Here is a 16320-nt window from a genome sequence, read left to right on the forward strand (position 1 = left end):
AACTCTGCATGTTATTAAAATATATCATTAAACTTTGAATGTGTAATTAAGATAACCCATCCTCTTTTACACCCTAAATATAATTTAATTATTTGTAATTAACATTAATCCACTCATTGTTATACATGTAACATACATAATATACTGTAATATGCCGGAGAAAACGTGTTGCAGAAACCTTCCTATGACGTGTTTTCTAATCATTCAAGCAAATCGTATGAGAGAACCATCTTTGAAATATCATACTGAGAAAAATAATCTTCGAGAAACTTCGCATCTGCTGAATAAAATAGAGAATGCCTTCGTGCGAGCTCGTTGATAGACAGCTGACGTTTCACGTGCCTTAATTTCGCGTAGCAGTTTCTTTCTGTGTTCATTACGTCCAAGGTCAGTGTCATGAGCAACGAGCTGACCCGAAAAAAATCACACCGATATGAAGTTTTGTATAAAAATAAATGGCCTAGGCACAGTTGGCGTCGTAGATTTTCCGAAACGCATTGTGACACAGTTTGTCGAAGACTGAGACTTCATATCTGATTCTCGTCTTGTCTAAAAAAAAAAAAAATACAACTGCTTAATGGAACCATTGAGTCAGTTATTTTGATAGTCAAATGTTTTTAGATCATTCGAGATAGTTTTAAATTAATAAAAAATCTGCAGTGAGAGAATGTCAGAGAGCTTTCTTATCGATTAGAAATGTTCTCTTGTTAATAGTTTTTGATCCTCTTGATCTAGAATTAATAAGATTCTAGAATTAATTAATGTATCGTATTGATTTTCTTTTTGTCAAAAGGCACCAGGAGGAACGTAATGAACATTCGTGTCAAAACTACAACTTAACTACATTTAACCAGAGAACTCCTAATAGCCCGTCACGAGCAGGCACGGAAATCACTTTGCTCTTTGCGCCAACGACTTCCTCTCGAAATTACGAGCTCCTTTATTGGAAGCGTCTGCAAATATTGATTCTCGGACACGGATGTTCGCGTGCGTGCAGCAGTTCGCGCTCATGTACATACATACATGCCGCTGAGATTTCTCGGCCAACTTTTCGCATGCATAAATCGCCGTGTTACTTCACACGTAATGCAATCTCAGATCGCATGCCTCGTTTTACGATTCGTTACTGTTGTCTATCATCTTGCCTGCGGCTTTCGTGTATTTGATTAACATACACGGAATTGGCAAAAATAGCCGCGACAACTGCGATGCCTCGAATCAAAACTCGTGAGAAAAGCCAAAAAATTTCGATCATTAAACATTATGTTTATTGTATAACATTTTATAAAAAATTAAGGAGTGAGCTTCTCTATATTTGCTTCTCTTATAGTTTTGTGATTGTAATTTTAGATTTCTAGAAATTTCATCTACAAACGAGTCAACATTTATTCCAAAAATTCATTATAAATCGTAACAATTAAAATTTTCAATTGTACTCTGTGTAATTAATTTCAAATGTATCGGAACTATCATTAAAAATATTAAATTTTACTTTAAAAATGTTTAATTATTTTAATTTAAATTATAATTAAACTTAATAAAGTTAAAAATATCTTTCAAAAGTTTCGTTTCTACGAATGGCATTTAAAACTTATAAAAAGTTTCAAAACTGCTGGGAAAGTATTCAGTGACATTTACTATTAAAAATTGACTATTAAAAAAATATTAAATTAAAATTTATGATTCACTGCTGAGTTATATTAAGCGTTTATCTCTTTCGCTTTCTTTAAAAATACTTTTAAAAGTTTCATTTCCACGAATGATATTTAAAACTTAATATGTATATAAAAGATTCTAAAAGATTCTAGTAAATGTTAAAAATTGACTACTAAAAATATTAAATTAAAATTTACGATATATTGCTCGATTATATAAAGTGTCTCTTAAAAAATATTTTCATAAGTTTCCATTTGAACATATGATAATTAAAACTTACTTACAAAAAGTTTCAAAACCGCTAGCAATAAATTTAGTGACATTTACTGTTAATAATTGACTGTTAGAAATTTTACGAATATAATCCAGAACTTATTTTAAAAAGATTCCAAAACCACTGATAAATTGTTCAGTGACGTTTATTGTTACTTTGCGGCAAGGCATAAAATTATCTTCGCGACGGCCCATTGTCGTAGCTTGACGACACGTCATTCGCGGTCTAGTGATCAAAATGTAAAACCCCGCGCGAATTCATTATGGATCAAATTTACGCTGCATGAATGGCGGGTAATACGATATTTAAATCTCTCTCGTCGTGTATGTTTTTCTTAGTTCGTCACGTATTATTGTTCGATCATCGCCATATACTCGCTTTTCATTGGTTATCTTTTGTTATAATAGCGCTCGATCCAAAAAACGATCGGCAAAAATAGCATAAGCGCTCCTCACTAGTCCGATACCTCGTCTCCACATGAAGCCGCAGTGCTGTCTCCAGATCATTTTAGTACGGCCAAGTACAATGAACGACAATAATTCGGAAGTGACCACCGTCCGCGCGAACTATATGCGTTATATGTGCGAGTTATATTTCCACGACGCAATCGCCCGTAGCGGTAGATCAAGCGTGATCTGGGGCATCGTCTCGACGTTAGTAGGCGAATCATCAATCGTACCGACATCCCAGTCGAGCAATGTTATGTAAATGCTTGTCACCCGACATTTCTGGTTAACGATGACACTGATGGCTACTACCGGCGGCATTTAGCCAGAAAATTGATAATTCTGGTAAGCCCAATTTTGGGATTGACGAACATTAGGGAAATGATTCTGTTAATTGTTTAGTAAGCATCAACAGTTTTTCCAAAAAAATGACGGTTTTTTTTTTTTTTAAAAAACTGAACTAGTAAACAGGACACTAGAAAACAGGACACGTTTTCGTTTCGTTTCATTTTCGTTTTTTAACGTAATCCGTACTCTTTCAGTGCAAATAAAATAAAATTGATAAAGATATCAAAAGGCACACTTACTTTGTATGAGTAAAAAGGTTTTCACAGTGAAACAATAAAAGCATTAATCTCCCTGACTAATATCTTTAAATCGATTTGCTCAGCTGTTGTACTTGATCAAGTGTGATAACGTCGCTGGTGTGCAATTATAATTCAGGAGAAAAATTACAATACTTGCGTTTATTATGTGAAAATTATGTGTTTAAAATAAGTTACGTTTCTCATCATAGACAAATTTCCGTTTAACATCAAAAGTTCTTGCAACAGACTCTTAACTAACCTGTAATCTTGAAAAAGTTGCAGAGCAAAAATGAATATGAGGGAAGAGGAGAAGGTAGTTATGGGTGTTATATTTTTGATTATAGTAATTTTTACACTGAGAGAAATGTTTTGTATATGTGACCTACAAATATTTTCTTTCTTTTTAATTAAAAAATTGTATTCTAATCAAAATTTGATTATCCAATATATCATTATTCTAATCAAATTTTAATTAAAACAACAAATTTTTCAATTAAAATTTAAAAAAGTTTTTTAAGTCACATATCAAAAAAATAAATTATTTATACCAAACGTTTTTCTCAGCGAATTGATCTTGAATCATCAGACGAAGCCGCGAGCACGTGCACCTATTGCAATGTGACGACCGCGTGCTGCGACGTAAATATAGAATGAAAAACAAGAAAATAAGAGATTAACTCTGTCTCGCCATGTACAATTCCGGATCTGAAGCCATAATTTCTGCAGCGTACGCGGAAAAAACAGTTTTGTTGAAGTTTCTAAAAATTTAGCTCGATACAGATTTAAAATAATTTTGTTGGATCATCGAAATAATTATATTCTAGCAAATAAGTTAACGATATTTGATGTCATTTTGACGTCAGAATGATGTGATTATAGATCGTTTTCATATCAAATAACGTAAAAACGTCATTTTGATGTTAAAATGATGAAAAATAAAGTCAGCCTGTTTGTTGGAATAGGATGCTCAAATTGGTTATGATGATGGTTATGATTATTAAATCTTTTTACAGAACTATCATTGGGCTCAAATATTATTCTACATAATTAATTAATTTGATAGTCCAAGAAAATTATTTTCAGATTTATATCTAACTATAAATATATATAAATTCTTAAATACTTTAGCAAAATCTTTTTTGCCATGTGCTATCGATTTTTCGCCGACGTATCGTATTACTAAAAATTGGCTTAACAGAAATAGAATTCTAGTTCTCATTTTATGATTATAAAGTAATTAAACAAATCAAAATATAAGAATATTTAAAGAAAACGTTACAAAAGCAAAAAATAAAATTTCCATTATTTAGAAATTTAGAAAGAGAAGTAAACTTCCGTGACGTCATGGGTGAGGCAGATATAATCGCGATTTCAGATTTCGGATTTGATATACAAAAATAATCCTCCAGCTTATTCGTGGAAAAAAAACGCATATCGACGGGAAATTTATTTTTTCCCGTGAAGCTAAAATTAAGTTCGCCAAGATTATATCGATTTGAATTCGTGTTCTTCGTTGTTAGAACAGCGCCTTTGTTTTCCTGCCAAACGATGTTGTCTGTTTTAATCAATCACGAATCCGCGTCTCAATATGTGTATACAGATTAGATATATGCGAACACGCCATAAATCGCGATGTAATTAGAATTCCGCCGCGAGGTTTTGCATGTATCTGGGAATGCGACGCGCGCCTCCTCAAATTCGCGCGGATTCATATTCTAATTTTCCATCAGCGCGGCATCGTAACACCTGGCTAAAATTCGCGCCTGCGTGATAACGGAGGCCTCGCTCCAGCTAGCCCTCGTGAGACTTTCGACGCGAGGGTGCAATTTAAACTTTGGCCCAGTAGCCAATCAACCCCTTGACGAGCGAACGATTTCGGGAAAGTCGGCCGATGGTGGAAACTATAGACTCGATTCGCGCATATTTCGATATCGTTCGCGAATGGTGCAATTCGTGCCGCAAAGTTCGTCGCCGTCGTCTTATTTCTCCGAAGAGTGCCCCCGCGAGGATCGTAATTCAAGAATAGAAGACACCGGTTGCGCAAAGGTAACAGATTTAGGCTACGCCGTGCATCTGTTCACCCCGACGATCTCGATTGCTTCCACGACGTTGCAAAAATAGAGTACCTTGTTTATTCTCAGAAGACCAGAATTTCCGCACGAGATCAATGCATTTTAAATATATATCACTTTTTATTTGATTTTTAATGCACTTAATGTATTTGTAAATGATAAAACAGTTTGCATAATAAAGTTTGCGTTATTACATGTGATAAGAACTCGAGATACGTTTTATAACTTTGCACGGAGTAATCGCGTGAAGAATACGAGACTGCACCGCCTCGCATCTAAGGCGCCTAATTACGTGATACGGATTTAGAACACTCATGGCGTAGTACACTCTTGTGTATACAGCTTGAATGTAGATACTCGAAAGAATCACGTTTCAGACCATGACCCAGAGACGCAAACCACGAGATTAGTCCGAGTCGAAAGGTCATGTTAAATTTTCTCACGGCAGAGTTCACTTTGAGTTTCGGTCAAGATCACAATTACAATATCCACACATCGAGTGTGAATAATATATTTAAGTTTAAGCCTATAAGAGTAAAAGAATCTTTTTCAATTATATTCTAATTATTTTAGCGAGTTTTTTCTTACAGTATTGCAAGGAATAAAAAAATGTTTTGTATCAACAAAATGTGCAATCGTTTCTTTTTCTTTTTCGTCTTTTTCTTTTTTTTAAATATGTATATATTCTGCTACAACATACGGAGCTAAAATTTTTAATCAATTAATCATTTAATTGATCAATTTAGAATTGATTAATGTAGAATTTTTATAACTGAAATAGAGTCAAATAGTCGATAAAATAGAAAAAATAGTGATACTTTCTTATAATTGATATTGCTTTTATATTGATATTGCTATGTTTAGATTGTAAATTAACTTTTTTAAACATTATATCAAAAATTGTATCAAATTGCCACTGTCTTTTTTTAAATGTACATAGTATCATAATTATGAAATACCAAATTTTGAATACAATTGTATCAAATATAGCAATACTGAATTATCATGCATTTATAACAAATTTTGTCATAACAAATTTTTTGTTTCATAAACTGTAATAAATAATAAATATTATAATATGATTAACTTTCGACTACAGCAACAGGTCGTTTGGAAGCAAAAATTTTTGGCAATTGTACAATCTATGCGATTAATATTATGAGGTTCTAAATTTGAAGTAAAAGAACTTTGCATTTTTCTTTTATCAATCGCCGTAAATCGAAAATTCACTTGCACTTTTTAAACACAAAATGCTTTTATTAAGAATTTATTTTAATAATACAATGTATGTATAATATTTTGTATTTAGTAAAATTAAATATCAGCTCAATTTAATATATTCCCAATGTTTAACTAATATATTGCCAATAAATTGCTACTTCTAATCAACATATTAATATTTAATTAATAATGCTGTCCAGTATATATCTTATTATATAATTAGATTAAATACATTTATATTAATTTGATTCAAATCAACACAATAGAATTTAATTAAAGATGTTTATTTAATTATATACTAAAGATATTGATTATGTGTCGTTACACATATATCATACATTTAAAGTAGATTAAATCTGAAACAAAAAATATTTCTGTAATAAAGCTCTAGAAAGTTTTATAATGAAGTATAAATAACTATTAAATTAGACCGAATGAAAAAATCAACTGATTCTTTCAGTGTTCCAGAAGAGTAAATTACAACGTAAGCGATCACGGTCATGGTCTTGAGCTTGAGCACGGATTCCAGCTTCTTGGCTATCACACCGTCTACGATCAGATTTAAACCGGTTAGTAATATGCATGTCTTCCGTGAAACACATACATGTATTTATTAGTGTTAAGATCGTGACGAATCGCGGAACTGGCTTCTCGAGATTATGATCGCATCTTGAAAATGTCAACGACACGACCATGCACGTGACTCTGAAATGAATGTCACTATTATTTCAGTATGATAACATCACATGAGACTTATTAACACTTAGTAACCTCGATGAATAGGCATGTACAGAATCTTATCTAATATGTCGTATCGTGTCCTAGAAAATTATCGATACTTTCCTTCATGCTCGCTATATGGTGCGTGCGTGCGCGCGTGCGTGCGTGCGTGTGTGTGTGTGTGTGTGTGTGTGTGTGTGTGTGTGTGTGTGTGTTGAAATTTGTCCGTCAAAATTTGAATTTAATTAATATTAGCTGCATTTTTAAGCAGCTAATAAACGAAACTGTTAGATAATATTTAAAATCACTTCTACTTATTTCTTTTATTTTTTTTTTTCATTATAAGGTATATGCAAACCAAAAATAATGTATAAATAATAAAAAATTAAGAGATATAACAGATAAATTTTTTTCTATTTCGCATTGTAATTTTATTCCAATAAAATAATAATATTACCTATAGAGAAATAGTGGCGTAATTTATATCCTCAATAAAGAATTAATTTCTTCTAATTAAACTCTTCTAATTTCTTCTAATTAAACTCTTTTTAATTACTCTGTAATTATAATAGTAAAATTACTACAAAAATAAATTACTACATATTATTACAAAAATAAATTACTACATAATAAATGTCACATTTTAAAGATATAAGCAAACGATATGATTAAATTTAAATTAAATTATAAAAGTGCTTTTTTCGCAACATAGAAATCTTCCCGTGTTCTCATTCTGTTGAATGTCACAAGAATTATGAGTGCAACGTACTAATTCATCTAGTACTTAACAAATTATTTTTTTTTATTACTCCTGAGACAGGTAGTTCGCGGAAATCGCGTGAGTAAAAGTTTAAAAAAAGAGCGCGCCTCATTTCTCTGTGTCTTGTTGCTATGGCCTAATGATCCGTTCACCGAGAAACTTTTTCATAATAGAGAAAAAGAGCCCATGTCTTTGCGCTCGAATTCGTTCGGATTCTCGTCGAGGGTGCCGACCTTGGCACGAAAAGCGTCGCGTCTTTTCGAGACGAGACGATTAGAAGCTTGCGTGCTTGGTTCTTGTGCGCCTCACCTTCCTGACACTCTTATCGATGCCCTCGCTCTATCATTTGGCACACGTTCCTCATTTATTTCTCGATTCTCATCAAATACAGTCTTATCTACTCATAAATGTCATTCTTAATCCAAATGACATTTTACACAATGCATTTCGCATAAGTGTTTCTCTATATCTTTCTTCTGAAATATGATTATCTTTTTAATCGTTTTTTTAATGGTTGATATCGCATCTTTTCTGAAGCTGTTATTAAAAAAGCTCAAATTTTCTTTAAAATATCTATAAGCCTCTCTGACGTAACGTTTTTTATACAATGCAATTTCAATCCAATTTATTATAAATAATTTAATTCTTTATTATTTGCGTGATTTATTTAGCCTTTCGCTGTTAATAACAAATTCGTTTGTCACAGGCGAAAATCCTATCAAGTTAAAAGATAGAAGTCTAGTAAATTGTTAAAAATGTGGAGTCAAAAGTTAAAAATCGGATAACAATTTATATTAAAAAATATTAAGAATTTTAAACGTGTTTAGCAGTATTGTTTTTACAATTTCTTGATATTGACGAATTCCAAGAACTGTCTTATTAAATATTATTAATTTTTATTTTAATTATAAATAAGAAAAAAGAAGCAATAAAAAAGAAATAATAAAAATTGAAATATAATGTTGGGATGAGAAACACATCACGCGGTAATTATGTTAAAAAAGCCTATGCAAGTAATATAAGATTAAATATTTTATTTAAATTTTATTTATTTAAAAGATTTCCTCTCTTAATAAAGTTCTGGGATATTCTATATATGTACCAAATGAACATAACAACGTCGTGTTAAAAATGAAATGAGTTAACTATTTCGCGTCTTTCATGAGACGCCAACGGGAACGGCTAATGATAGATAAGACTTGAGCGGTTTTTGAGTAGACGTTACGTATGCCATAACATAGTGGCTGCCAGAACGACGGGTTCTCATGCAGTACGGTCAATCAATGTCAGAAAGCACACACAACTAAAAGTCAATCCAACAAAGCTTCCGCCTGGCACTGATCACTGACGTTCCTCTCGATCGAGTAATGGCATCCGAAACGACGTGCTTGGCATTTATAAATCAACGTGTTACACGCATCGGGCAAGATATCGATCTCGATGTCGAATCTGAGGTTGAGAACCGGCCTCTCGTGGCGCATTAAATCCCGGATATTCCTTAAGCGAGCCTTATTAATTCGTAAGTGCACTCATGATGCGTCTGAGAACGCATCCCACTCTCTGTTTCTGCTAATTTGAAATATTCATTTTGCCGGGGAGAAAGAAAGATTTACATTATTGCTCAAACTTTGCATGTCTCATACATGGAAAAAATGATTTTGCTACAGTATTTAAAATTTAGCTAGATCTGAAAATAATTTTATTGGACTATCAAAGTAATTATATAGGAAGCTGAAGCTGATTACTAGAACGTCAAACGTTTTTGTTCATCTGTATTTGAGTTTCCTACATAATCATTTTGATTGTTCAAACAAAATTATTTCTAGAACTGCATCTACTTAAATTTTTAGATATTTTAGCAAAATCGTTCCGTCAAATTCTTTCCGTCAGAATTAGTAATCGATGAAAAATGTATAAATACTAACAAAGCTATTTAAAAAGCTGTAATTACAAAAGAAAAAAAAACAGTTTGCATGATATAAGTTATATAAAGAATAATTTTTCAAATCTGCAGTATTTGTCTTGCAAATGTGAGATTAAATGATACTTTATGCAAACACGAGTTTATTCACTCAAGTGTTATCACCAATGGAACGTGGTAGTTCCGACTGATGTCATATCATTGAAATTCTAGCCGCAAGCTGACGAGATATGACACTTACCGCGACTAATACTCCGTCGCGATAATGTTCTGTCGCTTTGATTAATCAGTCACTCTTATCACACAACGACGCGACGGCGCGGTTGCCAAAGATAGGAATCGTATAAACGAAAAACTTCAGGAAAGTGTCCCACGTAAAATTTGTTGTCCGTAACGAGAAAGCTTCTTTTTTTCCTCTCTTGTTTCTATGACAAACGATAGTTCTTCCGAACATCGATCATTTAGCAGCAGACCGATCATCCCCCGCGTGGGATAAATGCATGAACGCCGTATTTTACAGCATCCGATATAGTTCCATACAGTATGCTCGCGCCGACACCGACGGAAGCTTTTCACAGAGCGACGCAATTGTTTGGATATGAAACAGAGGGGGAGAGAGAGCAAACACTGCGGAATCGAGCGATGAAAATTCGATAACTGAGACGATAACTCTGGTACTCGTTTATTATAGTCGGCTCGTACCCGTTTTGTTCAATTCACGTAACGAGGCGAAATCTCGAGGTCTCTTATTTCATTGAACGTATTATTATCGTTGCAATTATCATTGCACTCTCGCACGAATTCCGTTCCGATGAGCCACTCGTAATTGTTGCCGGTTATTGACCGTGCTTGACGATTTAGAGTTAAATCTTTAGGACAAATATAATTGCGTATTATTTGTTTGCAAGTTTTTTATATTTAATTAAAACAAGAGAAAGGATCCTTTAATAATAATAATAATAATAATAATAATAATAATATAAAACTTTTGAGGCTTTCGCGGATATTTTCTTTAGAGATCCAAAGGGTTTGTACATAATACTAATTTTGACTCATTTTTCGAATCATTTTCTAATAATTATTCACCCAGTATGTAATATTGCAGTTATATTATATTGACATTACAATATTGCAGAAATTACAATTTGCAATGCAATATAATAAAATCACTTCTTAATCTTTTACATTTATATATGTTAATTTTGACCGATTCGACAATTATATAATATTTTATCTGGTATATTGATGATACAGCATATTTATTTAAATGTCTGTATATTTATTACTGTTAGCTGCCAATTCTGCATCGAAAGTATATCCACTGTGTTGAATGCCAAGCAGTTTCTACATACATTTGAAACATCTTTTCTTACAAGAAGTCCTTCTTTTTATAATCGATAGTGAGGCGCTTTATGAGATTCTGTAATGGAAGATATCTCGAATCACAATCAAATGTATTAATCCGATAATATGAATTTCAATATTAATCTTTTTAATTATATTATTATTAATTATTCATTTATTTTTTTTTTCCTACTTATTTACTTAATGAAAAATTTCTCATAACTTAAGTAAATCCATAAATTGCTGAAACTGAAAATGATAATAAATTTATTCTCTTTATTTGATCCCTCTTCTTCTTCTACCTACAAACCATTAAATTAACTTAGAATACTTATTTTATTTATCTTACTCTATCAATTTTACGGCTGAAGACTTAAAGTTTAAATAATGGCTTATTGTAGAAAGTCTAAGAGAAAAAATTGAAAAAAATTTTTTTTAATATTACTGAAAGAATTTTATATAACTTAATACAGCTTTCGTTAAAACTTCTTCTTTGTTCACACATCTTTCTCATTCGAAGTATCTCCGAAAATGTCGAAGGAGATCGATAAACCAGTGTACCTTGGAAAGTTCAAAATATTGGCGAATAGCCAAAAGCTATACGATGACAGGATAATATCGTGTGCTACGGCGCCGAAATAACCGCGTGTTCGCAAGATGAAAGCGTGATTTTATACCGGGTATACCGTTGAAGAGTTAGATTTACCATCGGAATCGCTTCGCTCGCTTTTCACTTCGGATTTGGAGAGTAATTTCAGCCGACCATGAAGTTAACGGCCCGCCAGCGAGTATGAAGGAAAAAAAGAGAGAAGCAATTCAATTCACGAAACGTGCTCTCGTCGGAAGGATTGTAGCATTTGGCTGATTAGAAAAGAGTATGAAAAGAGAAATTCCTTCTTTCTATCTATTCTGGAATGATTTCTCAAAGAGCTCATAAGTATAATTAAATACGATCATTCTCTTATTTCAAAAGTGATACAAATAAAAACATATGATTTTTGAATTATTAAATAAGATAAATTAACTTTAATCTAGTAATCAAACGTGAACTAATTTAACTTTTATAAAAAATCAAAACATTATAGCTTATAAAAAGAGTAGTTAAAAAACTTCAAAATTAACATGTAGTTTTTTAAATGAACAAGTATTGAACAAAAATGACCAAAATAATATTTTATTTATGTTAAGAATATATTCCTTTTGCCGATATTATTTAATTAATTAATAATTGTTTATTAACTTAAAAAATAATTTTCCCTTTTTTCTAAGAAATATATTGTTTTGAATTGTGCCACTTTTGAAATAAGAAAGCGATATATTTATGTAACTCCCTTATAACATTTATTAGAATTACAATGTATAATAATATAGTATCAAATAAGATAATAAGACATTTGAAATATAATATAATAGGATTATATAAAAATGTATTAGAGGAGAGAAAATATAATTGAGCTAAAATAACTAACACTAGACATTAATTCAATCTAGAAGAGAACATGTAATAGATTAGGATAATCAATAAAATTTTCCGATCGAGCTTTGTCACGTGTTCCTCATAATTTTCAGCGTATGTATCGATGAATCATGGAACAATAAAAAGAAATGTAGGTTGAAGAAGCGATTCCAGCGCGCGCTTCGGCGGAAATCACGACGTTCGTTTGACAGGAGAACTGATTCGAGTTCCCGGTGATAAAAGTGTTTCCCAGTGAGTGCGTTTTAATTTATATTACAGCGCAGTACTATTCGATTTCTCGGTCGAACGTAAATTTCGACCAGGAAAAGAATCTCTAAAGAATAATCTGTCTATTGATCCTATTAATAGAAGAACACTCTTTCTTTCTCTAGTTAAATTTCATGATGATATCGTAATCGTAACGAACCTAGAAAGGAAAAAAAAAGGAAAAGTAAGTAATTTGAAAATAAATTCCTCGTAATTATCGAAGTTTTTTTTTTATGGAAAGAACAATTTTGCCTCAAATATTGGGTGAAACAAAAGTTTATAGCACTATTTTCTTATTAAGTTTAGCACAAATTTTCAAATTCAAACCGCTTAAACTTTGTTAATAAAAATAAATGAAATTTAAATTAAAAAGAATTTAAATTTTCTACTTTTAGAAAGTCATTATGTTTTTTGAATTTGGTATTTTTTACATATAGAAAACTACGAGCTGGACAAAATGGGAAAAAATTTTTTTTCTGTTTTTAGATTTATCATATGCTTAAAAAACTTATAAAAAATTTTAACTCTCTGAAAACTTAAAGTTTTCACTACAAAATTATTTTGTAAAAATGTTCCTAAGATTTTTTATTGAATTATATATCACGGATTAATTAAAAAGTATTTTGATTTTGATTGTTCATAACTTCGTTAAAAATTGTATTGTAATAAAAAAAAGCCGATTCTTAAAGCCGAAAACTAAAATATTGTGCTTTATCAAATAATATAATTGCTAAATTTTTTATAAAAAAATATGTAGATGATACAAATGAAATAACAACAAACTTTTGTTCTAACTTAATACTTAAAAATTTAGATAAATATATAGATATAGATATAGACAACAGAAAATAATTTTGTTAGACTATCAAAATAATTATATAGGCAATAATTATATAGACAAGTTAGAATTTTTTTTTAATTATTAGAATTTCAAAACTTGGATTTCCTCTAAAAATATTTTCTTTAACGGTTCTGTCAAAATGATCGCAAATAATATCAACTTATTTGCTAGGGCATAATTATTTTGATCGGTTAGCAAAATTATCCTTAAATCACTATCAACCTAAATCTTTAAATATCTCAGCAAAAATTCGTTCTTATTCCTCTTCCATTTTACATTGACTTCGGTTCTCGCTGCGTCGAGATCGAATTACTATTCAGAACTATAAAGCGGAATTGCGAAAAGTAGCTTTTTCCAGCCTATCACGGAGTCCCGACCTTCGACGATGATAGGTGGTCGTAAGGTAAAGCATACGACGAGCAATGAAACCACCACTACGTCCATGGTCACCGACGGCATTACCAATAGGAGTGACAACAATGTCGTTGTCTCCACTGTACAACCGACCACCACTCAGCAAGTAAGCTTCTCTCTCTCTCTCTCTCTTTCTCTCTCTCTCTCTCTCACTCTCTCATTCGTTGTGCATCTTCGTTTTCATTACGTCGACGCGTATCACGTCGATGGGTCGGTCGCGCGACGTCTCGCGGCCTCGGGAGAGCGAAGAGCGGTAGTCTATCTTGCGGGACGCGCGACTCCTCCGCAAAGTGTCGCGTCGTCGTGTGATATCGGACTCTCGCGCATTCAACATTCTCGAAGTTAGACGCAACATTGTGATTATTCAGCGAAAAAAAAAAACGAAGTTGCCGCGCACGGTTGACAGGAGTTTGTATAGTATATATGCGCGACGCGTATAATAAGATAGACTTGGCCACGACGTCTTTGAGTGAAGCGATCTAGATCTTGCTTCCGAAGTAAGTTGCTCCAGTTTTGATGAGCTTTTGGTGCTTAAATGTAAATACATATATCTAACGTGCAACGATATAAAGAACGACAATATTATTATGATATTGTCAAAAAGAAAATTTCTTTTTCTCACTATCCTGTTTTATTAGCAAATAAATATAACTAGCACTATTTAACCTCTTCTGAAGTTGACAGTGAGTCTATTAATCTTTCTTAATTATAAATGTCTTCATAAAAAATATCAAATCAATTTTCTTTATATCAGCAAATTTAATTTAATTCGATTAAAATACTTAATATTTATTCTTTTTATATTAGTTCGAGTTCCCTGAAATTAATAATATTTTTTAATTAACATAGATTAAATAGATCTTATGAATTTAGCATTAGTAACTGTTATAGATTTGGCATCAGCTTTGAAGGGTTAATAATAAATTTAAACGATTAATATAAAAATTCACACAATTATCAGCTATTATAAAGATAGACAGTTACTAAAGATAGATCAAAGACTTTCATTTAGATAGTTTATTTTTGACATTTATAAAAGTTGTGCGTTTAGTTGGGATTTAATTTTGAAAATATTCTCTGTGAATTAAAGAGAATTCCAAAGTTTAACTTTTGTGAATAGATGGAGTGATCAGAACACTCTAGGTATAGTTTTCTTTAAAACTTTGTATGAAAACTCTTCTAGTAAGGAAATAAAAAGTATCGTCATAATCGATGATCAGAAATCTTAGAGTTCATCATTTTTACATTCCTTCATCTCATGAGATTATAATGTAAATTTAATCTTTAAATAAGTAGGCTATAGCATTCTACGCATAATTATGTTAAAAACTTTGTTTTAGAAAAGAAAAATAAAAAGAATTACTCAAGACTTTAAAATTAATTATTTTTACATGCTTCTATCTCATAAAAATGTAAATAATGTAAATTTATAATTCTATAATGCTATTAAAAAAAATAAAATTTGTTTTGGGTGTTCTAAACACCATTCATCTGCTTAAAAATTAAGTATAACATATTAGTAAAAAATATAATAACAAAATTGAAAATCTTTTTGATGTTCTGAACACTCCATCTATCAATTTGCGTATATCTTTAAACCGTCTACTATCTACCCACTTAAAAGTCAATCAAAATTATTCTGCGGTTTATAAATTGAAATTTTTTATTAATTATTTTTCACGAGGTTTCTTAGAAGTGCTGAAACAGTGTAAATACGTAATGGACACTCTACACAAAGACATTTGTATGAACATATAAGGAAAAAACGTGAGCATGGCTCTCGCATTCGTATCTAATAACTCGTGTGTAAGTACATACGAGGCACCAACCGACGAAAGCTTAACTGACATATAAATAGCGCATTTAAAGAGAGCCGGCTAGAATTTTCCCGCGTGTACGTCTTGCGAGATCGTCAGGAAGGCACGAGTCGCTTTCCGAGGAAGACCGTGCGATTGGAACGGATTCAGCGATTGTATCGAACGGACACGTGATCGAAAGACGTCAGAGATCTCGCCAGAAGAGAACTTTTCAAAGTGCGTGTAATTCGTTAATCAATTGTTTCGGTATCTGTAACGGTATTCGGACTCGTGATGTGAATGAATAAATTGATGTTGTGAATTTGGAGTCTCCATTGCTCATGTTTCCGTCGCTCGTGACATTCGTGATTCATAAATACAACATTTATCATTATAGTGCGAGGAGATTCTGAGCGCGTTAAGTTGCGAGAAATGATTTTTTATTGATAATTTGGAGAAGATAAAAATTAGATATACGAACATATATGTATTTTCTTGGATGTAATTCTTGAATATGCAATAAATTATATATATATATATATATA

General features: G+C 31.8%; 1 protein-coding gene across 3 annotated transcripts in view; it reads left to right on the forward strand.

The window, feature by feature from the left end:
- Positions 1-2655: 2655 nt before the first annotated feature.
- Positions 2656-16320, forward strand: part of LOC108686598 (protein HOS4-like) — a 29469-nt gene continuing 15804 nt past the window's right edge. The window contains exons 1-4 of one of the 3 annotated variants that reach the window (XM_018191990.1): positions 6789-6825; positions 12571-12709; positions 12850-12908; positions 13924-14085. In XM_018191990.1, the coding sequence (XP_018047479.1) occupies positions 13951-14085 (135 nt within the window). In that variant the 5' untranslated portion in view covers positions 6789-6825; positions 12571-12709; positions 12850-12908; positions 13924-13950. Of the gene's footprint in view, positions 2722-4824; positions 5010-6716; positions 6826-12570; positions 12710-12849; positions 12909-13923; positions 14086-16320 lie in introns of those variants that run through there. The other 2 variants (XM_018191992.1, XM_018191993.1) reach the window with 2 other exon arrangements.

The sequence above is a fragment of the Atta colombica genome, unplaced genomic scaffold (assembly GCF_001594045.1).
Source record: "Atta colombica isolate Treedump-2 unplaced genomic scaffold, Acol1.0 scaffold187, whole genome shotgun sequence".
NCBI lineage: Eukaryota > Metazoa > Arthropoda > Insecta > Hymenoptera > Formicidae > Atta > Atta colombica.